This window comes from Stegastes partitus, unplaced genomic scaffold, assembly GCF_000690725.1.
Source record: "Stegastes partitus isolate 25-593 unplaced genomic scaffold, Stegastes_partitus-1.0.2 Scaffold387, whole genome shotgun sequence".
NCBI lineage: Eukaryota > Metazoa > Chordata > Actinopteri > Pomacentridae > Stegastes > Stegastes partitus.
In genome coordinates, this window is record NW_007578118.1 from 164,660 (window position 1) to 177,764 (window position 13,105).

Here is a 13,105-nt window from a genome sequence, read left to right on the forward strand (position 1 = left end):
AAAAAAGAAGATATGCTCAGCAAAGATATAAAAACGCCGATGTATTAATGACAAAACCGACATATTCGTCTGGGTTAGTTATCCGTCGTTTTAGATGTTTGTAGATTTTCATCTTGCAGTTGGTTTTGTCTTTGATCTGGACGTCGGAGACGTTTCCAGAGATTCATCTCGCTGTCTGTTTCCTCTTTGATGTGGACCGGCATTTTCCCACAACACCCCGCGCCGCTCCTGCTCTCACAGATGACGAAAATGGCGGACAACGGATCATCGGTAGGTTTTCGAAAGATATAATGATATTTTAGAGACATTGACCGGTTTCGGGACGCAAATTGACACATTGTCTTTTACAGGTCGAGATTGTGGAGGGCTGTCGCCTCCCGGTTCTTCGCAAAAACCAAGAACACGAAGACGAGTGGCGTAAGTATTGTCCGTTTGTTTTTCCAGTGCTAAGCTAATGCTAAGCAGCTAACCTCAGCTGTTGTTAACAGGAGCCACGGCCTCCAGTTAAAGCGCTGTAAACACCGTCACTCACACAGGACACATGCAGCTGGACAGCCAGACTGGGTTTAATGTGAAGGCTTGCTAAAGTCCATGTCATTCATTTAGATGTTAACAAGCCTACTCCGAGTGACATTTTAATATAATACATTTTATAGGCGATAAACGAGGCGAAATCCCGGCACCCGGCAGATGTGTACAAATCATAAACAGAACTGTTCAAGTGAAACAGCTGTTTGCCTGAACTTATGCTGCAACTCACTTAAAAACTAACTTTTTACTGAAGTGTTGACCCTCATTGTTTTGGCAGGTCCTAAGATGAAAACACTTAGTATTAGTCAGACAAGTCAGTGACAGTTTCTCAGTCAAACAGTTTTTTTCATCATCACAGAGCTCATTGTGGCAGCGTTTCTATTCTGACACCTCAGTGCCAATTCTCATACCGGATGACACCCTTAGCTTCATATCCAAATAGATTTTGTGCACTGATTCTCCAAACATTTGGCTTTAGATACTGTTATGATAGTTTTCCTGTTGAAATCCGTTTTAGGGATCTAATTTCTGTTGGAACTGTTGCCTGTTTATGTTAATATTTGCTTAATTCATTGTTTTAATATTTATGAAATTTGGGGATTTTGGTTTAAAAAAAAAAAAAAAATGCATATGCATACTTCCCCAAGCTGCATAAGCTTCTCAAATTACTAGAGTTGTCCATCCCAATGTCTAAATCCCTAATATTGCGCCACTTACCATGATGTAAAGCAACAATTTCCTGCCAACTCAGCAACCTGATACCAGTTAAGATCAAAATCGGAAAGGTTTTATTGCCAAGTAAGTTTTTACATACATGGAATTTGACTTGGTATTTTACTGCAAAACAGTAAACGTTATATTGTATTTATACACTTAATTTTGTGTCGTCTAATAAATGAATGCTTTACTTGTGACTAAAATTTACCCCCAAACTTTAATGTCTGTTTAGATTTGTTAAGCCCATAAAGTCTACACTGTTTTGCAGCTATTTCATAAAAATGCATCTCAATAAATTTGTTTTTTTCTGTACAGTTCAGTTTGAATGTGACTTCTTTGCTTCTCTTACAGCATTGGCTGAAATTCTAAGTGTGAAGGAGGTCTCCTCGAGAAAGCTCTACTATGTTCACTACATTGACTGTGAGTACAGCTCACGCCTGTTGTTGTTTTTCTTTGACAATTTAGCGGTCACTGTTAAAGTTAACACACAGGAAAGCTAATTCTAGCCTTTTGATCAAAAATGTGGCCAAACACATGCCTTTTTTTAAAATTTTAGACTCAATTTTTGTGTTGCATTTGTGCGTCAATACAGAATCACAAAGGCTAACAATCACAAGACGTTTGTGAATCAATTTCTTCACCCACCCGTGGTTATGATCACTTTGTAGACTGGATTGCAGCACACAGAAATGTCACAGCAATTGTGTACTTGTTTGTGTGAAATTGCTTTTGTTATCAGTCAACAAGCGCCTGGATGAGTGGGTCACAGGGGACCGGCTGGACATGAAGAAGCTTCAGTTCCCTAAGAAAGAAGCTAAAACACCAACCAAGAATGGACTTCCAGGTTCCCGTCCCAGTTCTCCAGAGAGAGAAGTGGTAAGCTTGTCTTACATCGCTGAACATTTGTCTCACACCCTCAAACATTGCATCAATATGATCCGAATTAGCATGATCCTTTTACAATTATTTAAGCATTTGTCTACACACTATGAGCCTGCTTGTTATATTTCACTGTGTTTGGCAGCTGCAAAAACGCTAATTGTAAAAGACAAGTACCAGTAAGACTAGACGATGTGAATGATGGATTAAATGAGTAAAACTGTAAAAGATAGCCTTTTGTATTGCTTCAAAATACTCCCAGAAGTGAATGTCGATGTCTCAGTTACTATGTTATGAGGATTGCTTGTAGGTATTAAAACCTGTTTTTTGTGTAAGAGTAGTAATTGAAATTAGTGGTCAGTACTGTGACTGCTCAACGCTTTGGTTAATAAAGAAAAACTATGTTGATGACTTTCATTGGTGATTGTTTTGCTGGGCAGAAACCTCAGTGTGACTGCAAGATATTAGCAACCATTTACACGATCTCTTTAGTAATGACATACTTTATGCTGCATGCAGCGTGGTCAATGATGTGTTAAAATTGATATTTTCATTTCAGTAAAATATTTAAGGAGTACGTGTTAGGACGAAGATTGTTTTCCTCCGGTTTCATTCTTAAGTGATTGTGTTCATGCTTCATCAAATCTTCTTTCTCTTCAAATGACTGCCACAGAAATTTTTATTTTTTTACAGTATCTGTTGCAGTTTCTTTCTTAATGTTGTGCTCATTATTGTTCAAGTCACTAGTTAAATTGTATGTGCAGTGAAAACCTGAATATTTACCTGAGGCTCAGCATGAATGTCAGTTAATCGCCTTCCTTCTCTTCCTTTCTGTTCAATTCAGAGGAAGAGTCTAGATCTCAACCTACAAACTGCCGCAGCTCCTTCCAGAGGCAAAACCCTCCCTACGCCGGTACAAGTTGAATTTACCAATTCTAGAAATGACTGAAGCCTTTTTTGAACCTGGTGTCAACATGTGTTTTGTGTGATCGTACAGCTGTCAGCTCATGCTGAACTGCGTGGAAATGTAGATATAAAGAGCTGTGACACAACAAAAGACGATGTTAATCCAGTCATGTAGCTCCCATGTGGAAGTGGTTTAATACACAGTTTAACCTAATGTTTATGAGGTGTGACTCCTCCGGCCACATTTCAGCTTTAAATCTTTCAAGGTAGCTGGCATGCTTTGGCTTTGTTATAATCAATGTTGTGTTGTGCAAAAAGTGAATTATGCTATGAGCTTTCATTATCTGCAAGTGTTGAATATAATTACAGAAATCACATGCCCGAAAGTACTTTATGAACAAAATAGAAAACTTTTTTTTTGGCTCCTGACAACATTATTAATTGCAGTTGCAGCTCTCTGTCTCCATGACATCTTAACACCAGGTTTAAATGAGGTGTAATTTACATTGGACTATTTTAGCCACAAATTGGACAAATCAGTTTAATTTGATTTGCTGTGGCTATTAAAAAGACACAGTCTTAGCTCTGTCCATTTGCTAGTAATGCACCTTGCTGCTTAGATTACACTCCTCATAAAGTAAAACTGGAGTACCCAGCTGTTATTCATGACATTGGTGCGTATTTTGAAAATTGGAACGCCTACCTCTGGTCAGGCTGGAATAAAAAAAAAAACACACAAAAAACCCTAATCTTGTTTGAAAAGCAAAAATTTGCATTCAGTTAAGTGTCTGTGCTTATTTTGGGACGAATGTCTAACAATGTATGTTTGCTGCAGAAGAGGAAAGTGGAGACCGTCCCCTTGGCGACTCAGGTACCCCCTGCCACCCCCGTGCCCTCCCTGCCAAGTTCAGCTGAAGCCTCTCAGGCATCTGTTTTTCCTGCTGTGAGGGAGACCAACACCTTTAAGGCCCGCGAAGACCATGAGCAGCTCTCTTCGCTCACAACGGTAAAGGAAGTGCGTTTGGATTTTTCTGTTTTTTAAGTTAAAAATCTTTAGTTGTTTCTTAGTAAACAAATGTGTCATTTTCCTCTGACACTAGAACGGCACTGCCCGACGACTCATCCCGTCTCAGCCTGGGAGGAAGAGGAAAGCTAATTGTGGTGGAACTGACGAGGTATGCAGCTTTAATAGGCTTCACCTTCACAATCAGTTTATTTTCACCATTTTTAAACGTATACCTTATGTGTCTGTATCTTTTGGGTTTGGTAGATGCATGTGTTTATAGCCTTTTATTTTGAGCACTGAACGCTAACACATGTTCAGTATACTTGAGTTCATTTAAGGTACCATCCCCAAATTCAGCAGGTGATAAAATCCTTTAAAGTGATGCATAGCTGTTGCACAAATTCTGCACTTTGGTTACAAATACTCCCTTCAGCAGTACAGAAATGTACACAAATCTCAAATGTAATAGTAGCAATGAAAGTTTAAAAAAAAACAAAAACATTAAATCTTTGTCATTTTTCTCTCTGTCTTTTTCTTTTAAATGACAGAATTGGTTCCTTTTTCAATTTTCACATGCTCTATTCTAATCATTATATTATCCCATCAAAATATTGTGCAGTTTATGCTTTTAATTTGTTTTTTCCCCGTTGTATTTTGTATTTTGTGTTTGTCAAGTTGTTTGAAGCAGGATACTACATGTTACATTTACATTGTCTGGTCATGAGTTGTCGGTTTTGAGTCTAACATCTACTCTTAAGTGTTAATGTTTGATAATTGGATCATAATCTTCAGACTAACAAACAGACGTAATGACCTGCTGTGTTGTGTTTTCATGCATTTTCTCTTTTCAACATCCACTCTGGTTATTTTCAGCAGGTATTGTTTTCTATAGAATCCTCAGGCTTTGTTGTGTTTATTTTCCACATGAGGTTAAGATGATTTTCCGTGGGTCTCGGGTGTTGCTGTTTGTGGACATTCAGTTCTGTAACAGAGTATTTATGTGATTTCTGATGCAACACAAAATGAAAACATTTCCAGACTGTATGGAGATCACACAGTAGTGACAGATTTTTAACAGTCTTTATTTTCGATAGCGTTCAATATACTGTTTTGTTTTCTGATTGTAACTTGGTCCATCTTGATTGCATACATGTTTTCAATGAATTGCAGTTATAAACTGAAAAAGTGGCTGAAAAAAGACCAAACCTAGAAAGTCAGACCTCCTCTGGATTTTCAGGATTTCTGTTTACTCCGTCGAGCTACTTGCACATGAGCAGCTTCGCTTTTATGTTGCTGCAGCAGACCTCCCACATTTTCACATTGTCTTCACTGACAGTGGCTAGTGGGTTCTCTATGTACATTACAAAAACTGATAAACCCACATAAAATGAACTTTTGTGTTTGCTCTTTTCCCCACTTTTCATTTACTCTCTAACATCTCTATCACAACTTCTGATTGCCAGTGTACCTGGCTGGCTCCTGATGAACCCATCTGGAAACGTACTAAAACTACAAATGTTCTGCTGAAGTTAAATATTGCTTTCAATCTGCCCCCTTAACCATCGTGTTCAGTGTAAATAAGAATCATTTTATTCCCCTCTTTAGTTTCCAAAAGCCCGTGTTTTTGTGTCTTTTTCTGCTAGATGATAAAGGTTTTGCAGTATAACAACCCTCAAACCGCCAGTGTCTTTCTACCACCACCAGAGGTCTGTTTTATTTCCTATTATTGCCCGTTGATTGTGTGTTGCTGTCCAAATTCAGCTGTGCCTTAGTGGGTCCAATAAAACAGAGGTGCTGCTTACCTCAGACCCAAGTTAGTCCTTCTAGTAACATGTACGACAACTGTGATTAATCACGTTACTTACTTAATGAAGTCTAAATGTGTGAGAAAGAAAAAAAAATCTTACAATGTAAATGATCGAGCAGCTTTTTGTTTTCAAACAATTTTATCGACTTGAAAGTCACTGAAGCGTGAGTGTCTAATGTGTCATGCTCACATTGTTTACCAACAGGATTCCCAGGACAGTTCGGATGGCATCCCGACTGCACCGCGCATGACAGGCAGTCTGGTGTCCGATCGCAGCCACGACGACATCGTCACACGCATGAAAAACATTGAGTGCATAGAGCTGGGACGGCACAGACTGAAGCCCTGGTACTTCTCACCGTACCCACAGGAACTCACTGCGTTGCCCATCCTCTACCTCTGCGAATTCTGTCTCAAGTACCTCAAAAGCCTCAAATGTCTCCAGAGGCATTTGGTAAGAATCTCATTTTAAATGTTAAATATCTTAGAAATGTCACCAGCTGAAGTTGGAATTGTTCCACATTGCTCTCATGGTCTTTTCTTTTTTGTCATCTTTGACAGACCAAATGTAATCTAAGACACCCTCCAGGCAACGAGATCTACCGTAAAGGCACCATCTCGTTCTTTGAGATTGACGGCAGGAAAAACAAAGTTAGTGAGAGGATGTTTTAGTCTTTCCTCAGTTTTACAGCATTTTGTTGTTGTTTATTTGCGATTGATGCATGTCTGTTTTCATTTTCCAGAATTATTCGCAGAACCTGTGTTTACTCGCTAAGTGTTTCCTGGACCACAAAACATTGTATTACGACACAGACCCTTTCCTCTTCTACGTAATGACAGAGTATGACTCCAAAGGCTTCCACATAGTGGGCTACTTCTCTAAGGTACACAAATTATACAGGGGATTTTAAACTACGGTTACAGTGTGAATGTGCAGTTCACTAATCATTGCTTGGTATCAGTCCTCTATCAAACTAGGGGCTCCCAGAGGTCAATTTTGTTTTTATTTCCTGTGTGCAGGAAAAAGAGTCGACTGAAGATTATAACGTTGCCTGCATCCTCACCTTGCCTCCGTACCAGCGGAGAGGTTACGGCAAACTGCTCATCGAGTTCAGTAAGTTCAGAAAATATTGTAATCACTAAATTTTAATGTTTGAACATGTCTTGGTTCATTTCACCTGTGATAACCTTTGGCTCACTGTATCTGTCAGGTTACGAGCTGTCCAAGGTAGAAGGAAAGACGGGCACTCCGGAGAAGCCGCTTTCTGACCTCGGTCTCTTGTCCTATCGCTCCTACTGGTCACAGACCATCTTGGAAATTCTCATGGACCTTAAACCTGACAATGGAGAAAGGCCTCAGATTACCATCAAGTATGGGGCTATCTCAACCTTTCGCTGTCCTTATAGAACCATTTTTAGAACAGATTGAATAATGTATCTTTTTATACCCACAGTGAGATCAGTGAAATCACAAGTGTAAAGAAAGAAGACGTTATTTCCACGCTTCAGTACCTCAACCTAATCAACTATTACAAGGTGAGACTGAGTGTAATTCACAGTTTACACTCCTCTGGTTCAAAAACACCTTCCATGTAATTTAAATGAAAATGGATGCACAACAGAGCTTGATAAATGGCCCCTTTTCCAGAAAATGGGATTCAGAAACTCTGAACATGACCCTGAAGAGATCACAGTCGGTTCAACAAACTCTAAATTCTGAGTTACCCTTAAAAAAGAGAAAAGGTCAAAGCATCCAGTTTAATACAGTGAACCTCAAAATATGATTCCACACTCTAGAGAGCGATAGACTGTGAGCTGAAGAAGGGGAACACCGTCACTGCACTATCAAGTTGTATTCCCATTCATTCATGATTTACCAGACTTGCATGTCCATAGAATCTTACTACACAGCAACTGGAAGATTAAAAAAAGTTATGGTCCACATAGACATAAATGATTTATAGACATGCAGTTGTAGCCAGAGAACGTAACCCAATAGTAATAATGTTGATGATTTGCAGTTGAGAAGGAGTTTTGTTTAAAGTGCTAACAATATTTCTATCATGTATTAAAGAAAACTCACAGTCACACTTAGTTTTGTTCAGCTGCACCACAATCATTAGGTCACAATTTGCTACAGACTTTACATCTGAAGAAACCTGTCAGATCCTGGTTAATTCAGCAACAAACCTGCACTCGTGTTTTGGTTTCTTAGTCTCAAAAGCTTTTCTAGAGCACCGTGTTGGAAAAGCTGGATTCACTACAAACACTAGGCTTTAAATAAGTACCTTTCACGATTATTCACATGTAATCTACAATACAGTATGAAACTGACCATCTCAGTTTATGGAACAGAAGAAGCTGAGATTCCTGCACTTACTGTTGTGGTGTTTTCACTAAAGCCGCTTTCTCCCAGATGCCATCCACTGTAAGACAAAACTACATGTGATAGAGAAAACACTCTTGGTCTATACACCACTCTCCAGTCTAAAGGCAAAGGCGAAGCCCAAAGCTTAAGACATAAATGCTTTTATGCTGAAAGATGGTTTCAAAAGGACTTCTCCCATATTAAAACAAAAAGAGTTACAATATCCAATGATATGAAACAGTTTGACAGATGTGATTGTGAGTAAAATGTTGCTTTAAAACTGCCATCACTGTTTAAGTATTATGTGCTTCCTCTAAAGTTGGCTTTTTCACATTTCTTGAATCCAGGGTCAGTACATCTTGACGCTTTCAGAGGACATTGTGGAAGGGCACGAGAGGGCGATGCAGAAGAGGCACTTGCGCATAGATCCTAAATGCCTTCACTTCACTCCGAAGGACTGGAGCAAAAGGGGGAAATGGTAGAGTCCCAGCCTGGTCCTCTAATATATTCTCATCAAACTGGGACAGCAGACTGTGGATCAGATAAAGGTTTCTGTTGAGCGGTCTCATCGAGCACCTTTTTGAACCCAGGACTTCTCTTCAGATACAATTACTGAGACTAATAATTACACCTTGTGAATTTATAAAGCTGTCAAACTCGGAGACGAACGAAAGACTGGTCAAGAGTAACACCGCCAAAAATACAACACACCTTCTACTGTGTAAAAAGATCCTGTTTATGACCAAAACAGTGCATTAAAAGTGACATACGGTGTCTGTTTAATAGTGTAGATTAAAGCCTAAAATTGCAAACATGCAAACCACCTAATAGTGGTTTTTATAGATAATAATTTTAGTTCTAAAGTGAATTGCACCATCTGTCCTCATTTTTGTAAAAACCCAGAAAGTGAATTTATTTTCCTTTTTGTTGTCGTTGGCCAACACAAACAAAAGCATCTTGTTGTCTTTGACATCTGCCATGTTCAAATGTGGAATATCAGAATTATTTATGTGTCCCTAAAAGGTTTGATTGCGGTCAAACAAAATTCCTTGTGTGACTGAAGTTATGAAAAATGTTCTGGACCTGTAGCACTCAACTAATGCCTGACGTACACACGGAAATGTAGGCATTTTAAATAGGGAGTTTAATTCATATTGTTCAGGCTTCAACATCTCTAAAATGCCTTTTGCTGTGTACAATGTTTTTACAGTAACATACTTGCCCGTTGAAAATCTCATCTCAACATACAACAAAATTTCAGTTTGTGTTTCTCTTCTAGTGCCTGAATTTCAATGTTTCAATTAACAGAGCAGAAAGGTTCTGGTAGTTTTTTTGTTGTTGTTGTTTAATCATACACTCTAGGCTGTTCTTAGTGTTAGCTAATAAATATGTCTCACTTGTAAAGACAGAAAAAAGCAGCAAAGATCATTTTGATTCATACACAGAATTTTAAAACAGACATCAGATTTGCATATTGTTGCTAAAGAACCAACACGGTCAGTTCAGGTTTATCTTTTACTAAAGTAGCTCCACTTTCCATTCCCCACTATTTTAAGTAGTTGGAACTATTTATGCTCTTGGTTTGATCATTCAGGTAAACATGTTTGTCCCACATAATGCTCCTGTCATGATCATTGAGACAAATCATCTTCCCCCCCGAGTGACACATACGTTCCCTGTGACTGTACATACTGAAGACAGAAGCCATGTTGAACTGTTAGAGGAATGTAAATTTAGTGTACAGTTGTCTTTCTCTTTTGTTTTTTTTTACTCAATGTTATCTAAAAAGGCTGCACAAATATTAACAGGAAAAGACCTAAAAGTGATATCTTACCTTCAGTTTGTGTTTTATGTTTACATGTCAAAAAGGATGTTGAATTTACCCTGTTGAAATGATTTAGTATATCTTTATGTGAAACACAGTTGAGAGTATCATTTGAACGTTTGATATGAAAAGCTTGTTGAATTGATAAAAAAAAAAAATCTTAAAAACCCTTCTAAGTGTCTGTAATGTGTGTTTTTATGTATTTATACTGGTAGAAAAGGTGTGAGAATTGGATTCAGCTGCATATACAGGTAAGATAATCAGAGTTTTACTGCTTCAGGAGGTGTAGAGGTTCCTGAGGTACCGCCGGCATATTTATCAGGTTCTCTGCTTGCTGAAAGGTTTGCGTTAAGTGAAAATATCTTTAAATTTCAGTAAGGAGTATGTTTGCATCTAACACAAATGAGGTTTTACAAAAGGTCAATGCAGTTCAGGTGGAACACAATCTGGCCATGAATACTGCATGCTTCAAGCTCCTGGCACTAAGGTTGTATAGAGTTTGGACACTAGGGGGCAGCATTTTCTATTTCTTGTGTGCTAGAGTTCAAACCAGAGCATGAAGTAAAGCTTGTTTAACACAAGCACAGTAATTGTTGCAGCAGCCGAGGGAATGAGTGAGTTTGAACAGCAAATGAACGACTGTAAAGGATCAAATGTGGTAACCAAAGCTGTAAGATTTACAAGAAAATATGAACTCAAACTTTGGAAGCATCCTGGATGTCCTGCAGCATGTGTATGTTTTTCCTCAGGCTAGTCCAGGCCTGTTGCTGATCGTTACATCTGGGCGTGGAAAGGTAGGCAAAGATTTGATATCCCGGCCACTTTTAACCGTTTAAAACCTTAATAGTGTTTTTTTTTTTCCCCCTACAGGAGGCGTCATTCATTAAAATATTCAACAGCAGCTGCAGCGGGCAGGTCGGTGATGTGCATGTTGGAGGAGCTCTGGCCTGATGCTGGTTTAGTTTCTGTAAGTCAGGTTTGAGTTATCAGGCTTTCCTCTTACACTTAGTTGCATCACATCACACTTATTTTTCTGCCTGCACCTGGCAGAGCCACACATGTCCCCCACGAGAGCAGGAGGAATTTCACACTCATCTAATATCCTGCTCACACTTTTCATTTGGGAAGCTTTCCTGACATCCAGATTTCCTCCTGATTCTTTTATATATTGCATTTTTTTTACTCTGATTCTTGGACACTATCCATTAATAGCTGTCACTTTAGAGCATAAAGTGTAATGTATGACATGAATAATTAATGAAAGTTAATGTACAAGAACTAAAAAGCATTCAGCTTTCTGGTTGTGTTTCACTTGGCTCAAATTTTAACAATCAATTTAGCTCTTTATTGAGATAATGGCTGAGGAGAGTCAATCTTTTGTTGCTGTTTCACTTCATAAAATAGTGTGAGAGGTACAAATCTTTTTTCTTTTTTCCTTTTTTTAAAAAATACAGATGCGTTTCTCTGCAAAGCTGTGAGCAGCACAACACACTTCTTGTTGTTCACGGTAAGTTTCCACATGGTGTCACTGTAGCACTGAGTGTTGAGGTTGTGTTTAGTTGGTTCACATCATCCTACATCATGCTCCAGAGCTGAAAACTATACATTTATAGATCTTTGTGTACCAGGACATAGAGCTGCAACAGTTTATCGAGAGGTATCGTCTCTTAAATTAATCACCAAGAGTTTTGATAATTAGTTTAAGTCATTTTGAATGAAAAAATCTTCTGATTCCAGCTTCTTAAATGTGTATATTTTCTTATTTTTTCACCCTTTAGCTGAATATCTTTAGGTTGTACAACAAAACAAGACAGTTGAGGAAGTCATCTCAGGGTTTTGGGAATTGCTGATCAATATTTTTCACCATTTTTTGGATAAAGTATCCAATCGATTGCTCAAGAAACTAACCAACAGATTGATTTGATGATGAAAACAATCATTAAGTGTAGGTTTTGTTAGACTGCACTGTATTCTGGTGTTGGAACAGTCGGAATATTAAGATCCTAATTTTAATTATTTAGTTCATACTTGTTTGATAATCATGACCTCCACATTGCAACAAGGACTTTTAACTGCCATTTTATTCCACATGTGATTATTGAACTTGTTAACTCATCTGCATGCGAGGTAATGAGCAGTTTAGGCAGTTCCATTGGATTATCTATCAGCCGGTTTAAACAGACACTGAGTGATGCAACCGACTCCCAGAACACCTCCGCACCACAGACGAACCCACAAAGAGTTTGTTTGCAAGAAAAACTGTTGTAACAACTATCGACTCTTGCCTCCGTCTCTATTTTTCTTATCTCCTCCAGACACATGCTGCCATCAACGCAGGCCTCTCCCCCCCTCCCTGCCTCCCCCCCTCTCAGACCCGAGCCGCTGACCTCGTAGCGCACACGGCCATATGGTACGGCCAGGACGAGAACTCGGCGCAGTAATTAGGGGGATGGTGCCGGACACTCGGCTCTGCTGCAGCGTAGGTTAAGCGGCGTGATTCATCTCGGGGCCTCTCCTGAGCATCACTAAATGGTTGCGGCCAAATTCGCAGGTATGTGGGTTTTTCAAAAAGAAGTGGGGAAGCTGAGCTGTAGTTTTTTTACACTCCTGTGCTCTCATTGTTCTTAAAACAGGTTGACTGTTTGTTATGATCTCGACCCACACTGACTACGTTTGGGGAGTACACAGAGGTCTCTACAAATAAACACACTGTCACACACACACACACACACACAAACGCTGCCATTTTCACCTTTGCCCCCGAGCTTTTGTGTCTTTATCTCACTTGTGCAGAAATGTCGGTTTTGGCACAGAAGAATGAGACTTCAGATGGATGTGTTTGATGTTGCGGGGCGCCTGTTTCCATCAGTAATTAGCAAAAAAGAAAAAAGAAAAGGTGGGGAAATTGTAGAATCTTGATACAACATTGCATCAGCGTCTAATCTGCCACATGTCATGTTGTCACAGCCGGCTCTTGAGGATTTGATTCAGAAAACGTGCGAGTTAATGGCAAATGAAGGCTTTTAGGTTTCAGCGTGTGACACAGAGAGCTCTTCTTTTCTGCTG

General features: G+C 39.1%; 2 protein-coding genes across 5 annotated transcripts in view; both read left to right on the forward strand.

Moving 5' to 3' along the window:
* The first annotated feature begins 209 nt into the window (after positions 1–209).
* LOC103359653 (histone acetyltransferase KAT5) lies at positions 210–10,209 on the forward strand. Of its 4 annotated transcripts, none has more exons than XM_008285102.1 (15): positions 210–270; positions 351–417; positions 1,600–1,668; positions 1,988–2,124; positions 2,972–3,046; positions 3,869–4,048; positions 4,134–4,208; positions 5,683–5,745; positions 6,052–6,300; positions 6,408–6,497; positions 6,590–6,730; positions 6,867–6,960; positions 7,058–7,217; positions 7,301–7,382; positions 8,562–10,209. In XM_008285102.1, the coding sequence occupies exons 1-15, from the start codon at positions 241–243 to the stop codon at positions 8,694–8,696; spliced, it is 1,647 nt and encodes a 548-aa protein (XP_008283324.1). In that variant the 5' UTR covers positions 210–240; the 3' UTR covers positions 8,697–10,209. The 4 variants fall into 4 exon arrangements, with proteins under 4 accessions (XP_008283324.1, XP_008283327.1, XP_008283325.1 ...); XM_008285105.1 differs by having other exon boundaries at positions 3,869–4,039; XM_008285103.1 differs by having other exon boundaries at positions 2,972–3,040.
* A 2,664-nt stretch (positions 10,210–12,873) lies between these two features.
* The window catches only part of sipa1 (signal-induced proliferation-associated 1), a 39,189-nt gene continuing 38,957 nt past the window's right edge, over positions 12,874–13,105 (forward strand). The window contains exon 1 of the mRNA XM_008285108.1: positions 12,874–12,883. The gene's annotated coding sequence lies outside the window, so the exon portion shown is untranslated. The remainder of the gene's footprint in view (positions 12,884–13,105) is intronic.

Excerpts from the sequence above, each read along its gene's own strand:
- LOC103359653 (XM_008285102.1), top strand. The coding sequence starts at position 241 with ATGACGAAAATGGCGGACAACGGATCATCG. Across the intron at positions 418-1,599 it reads AGAACACGAAGACGAGTGGC|CATTGGCTGAAATTCTAAGT; the intron begins GTAAGTATTGTC and ends CTTCTCTTACAG. Across the intron at positions 7,218-7,300 it reads AGGCCTCAGATTACCATCAA|TGAGATCAGTGAAATCACAA; the intron begins GTATGGGGCTAT and ends TTATACCCACAG.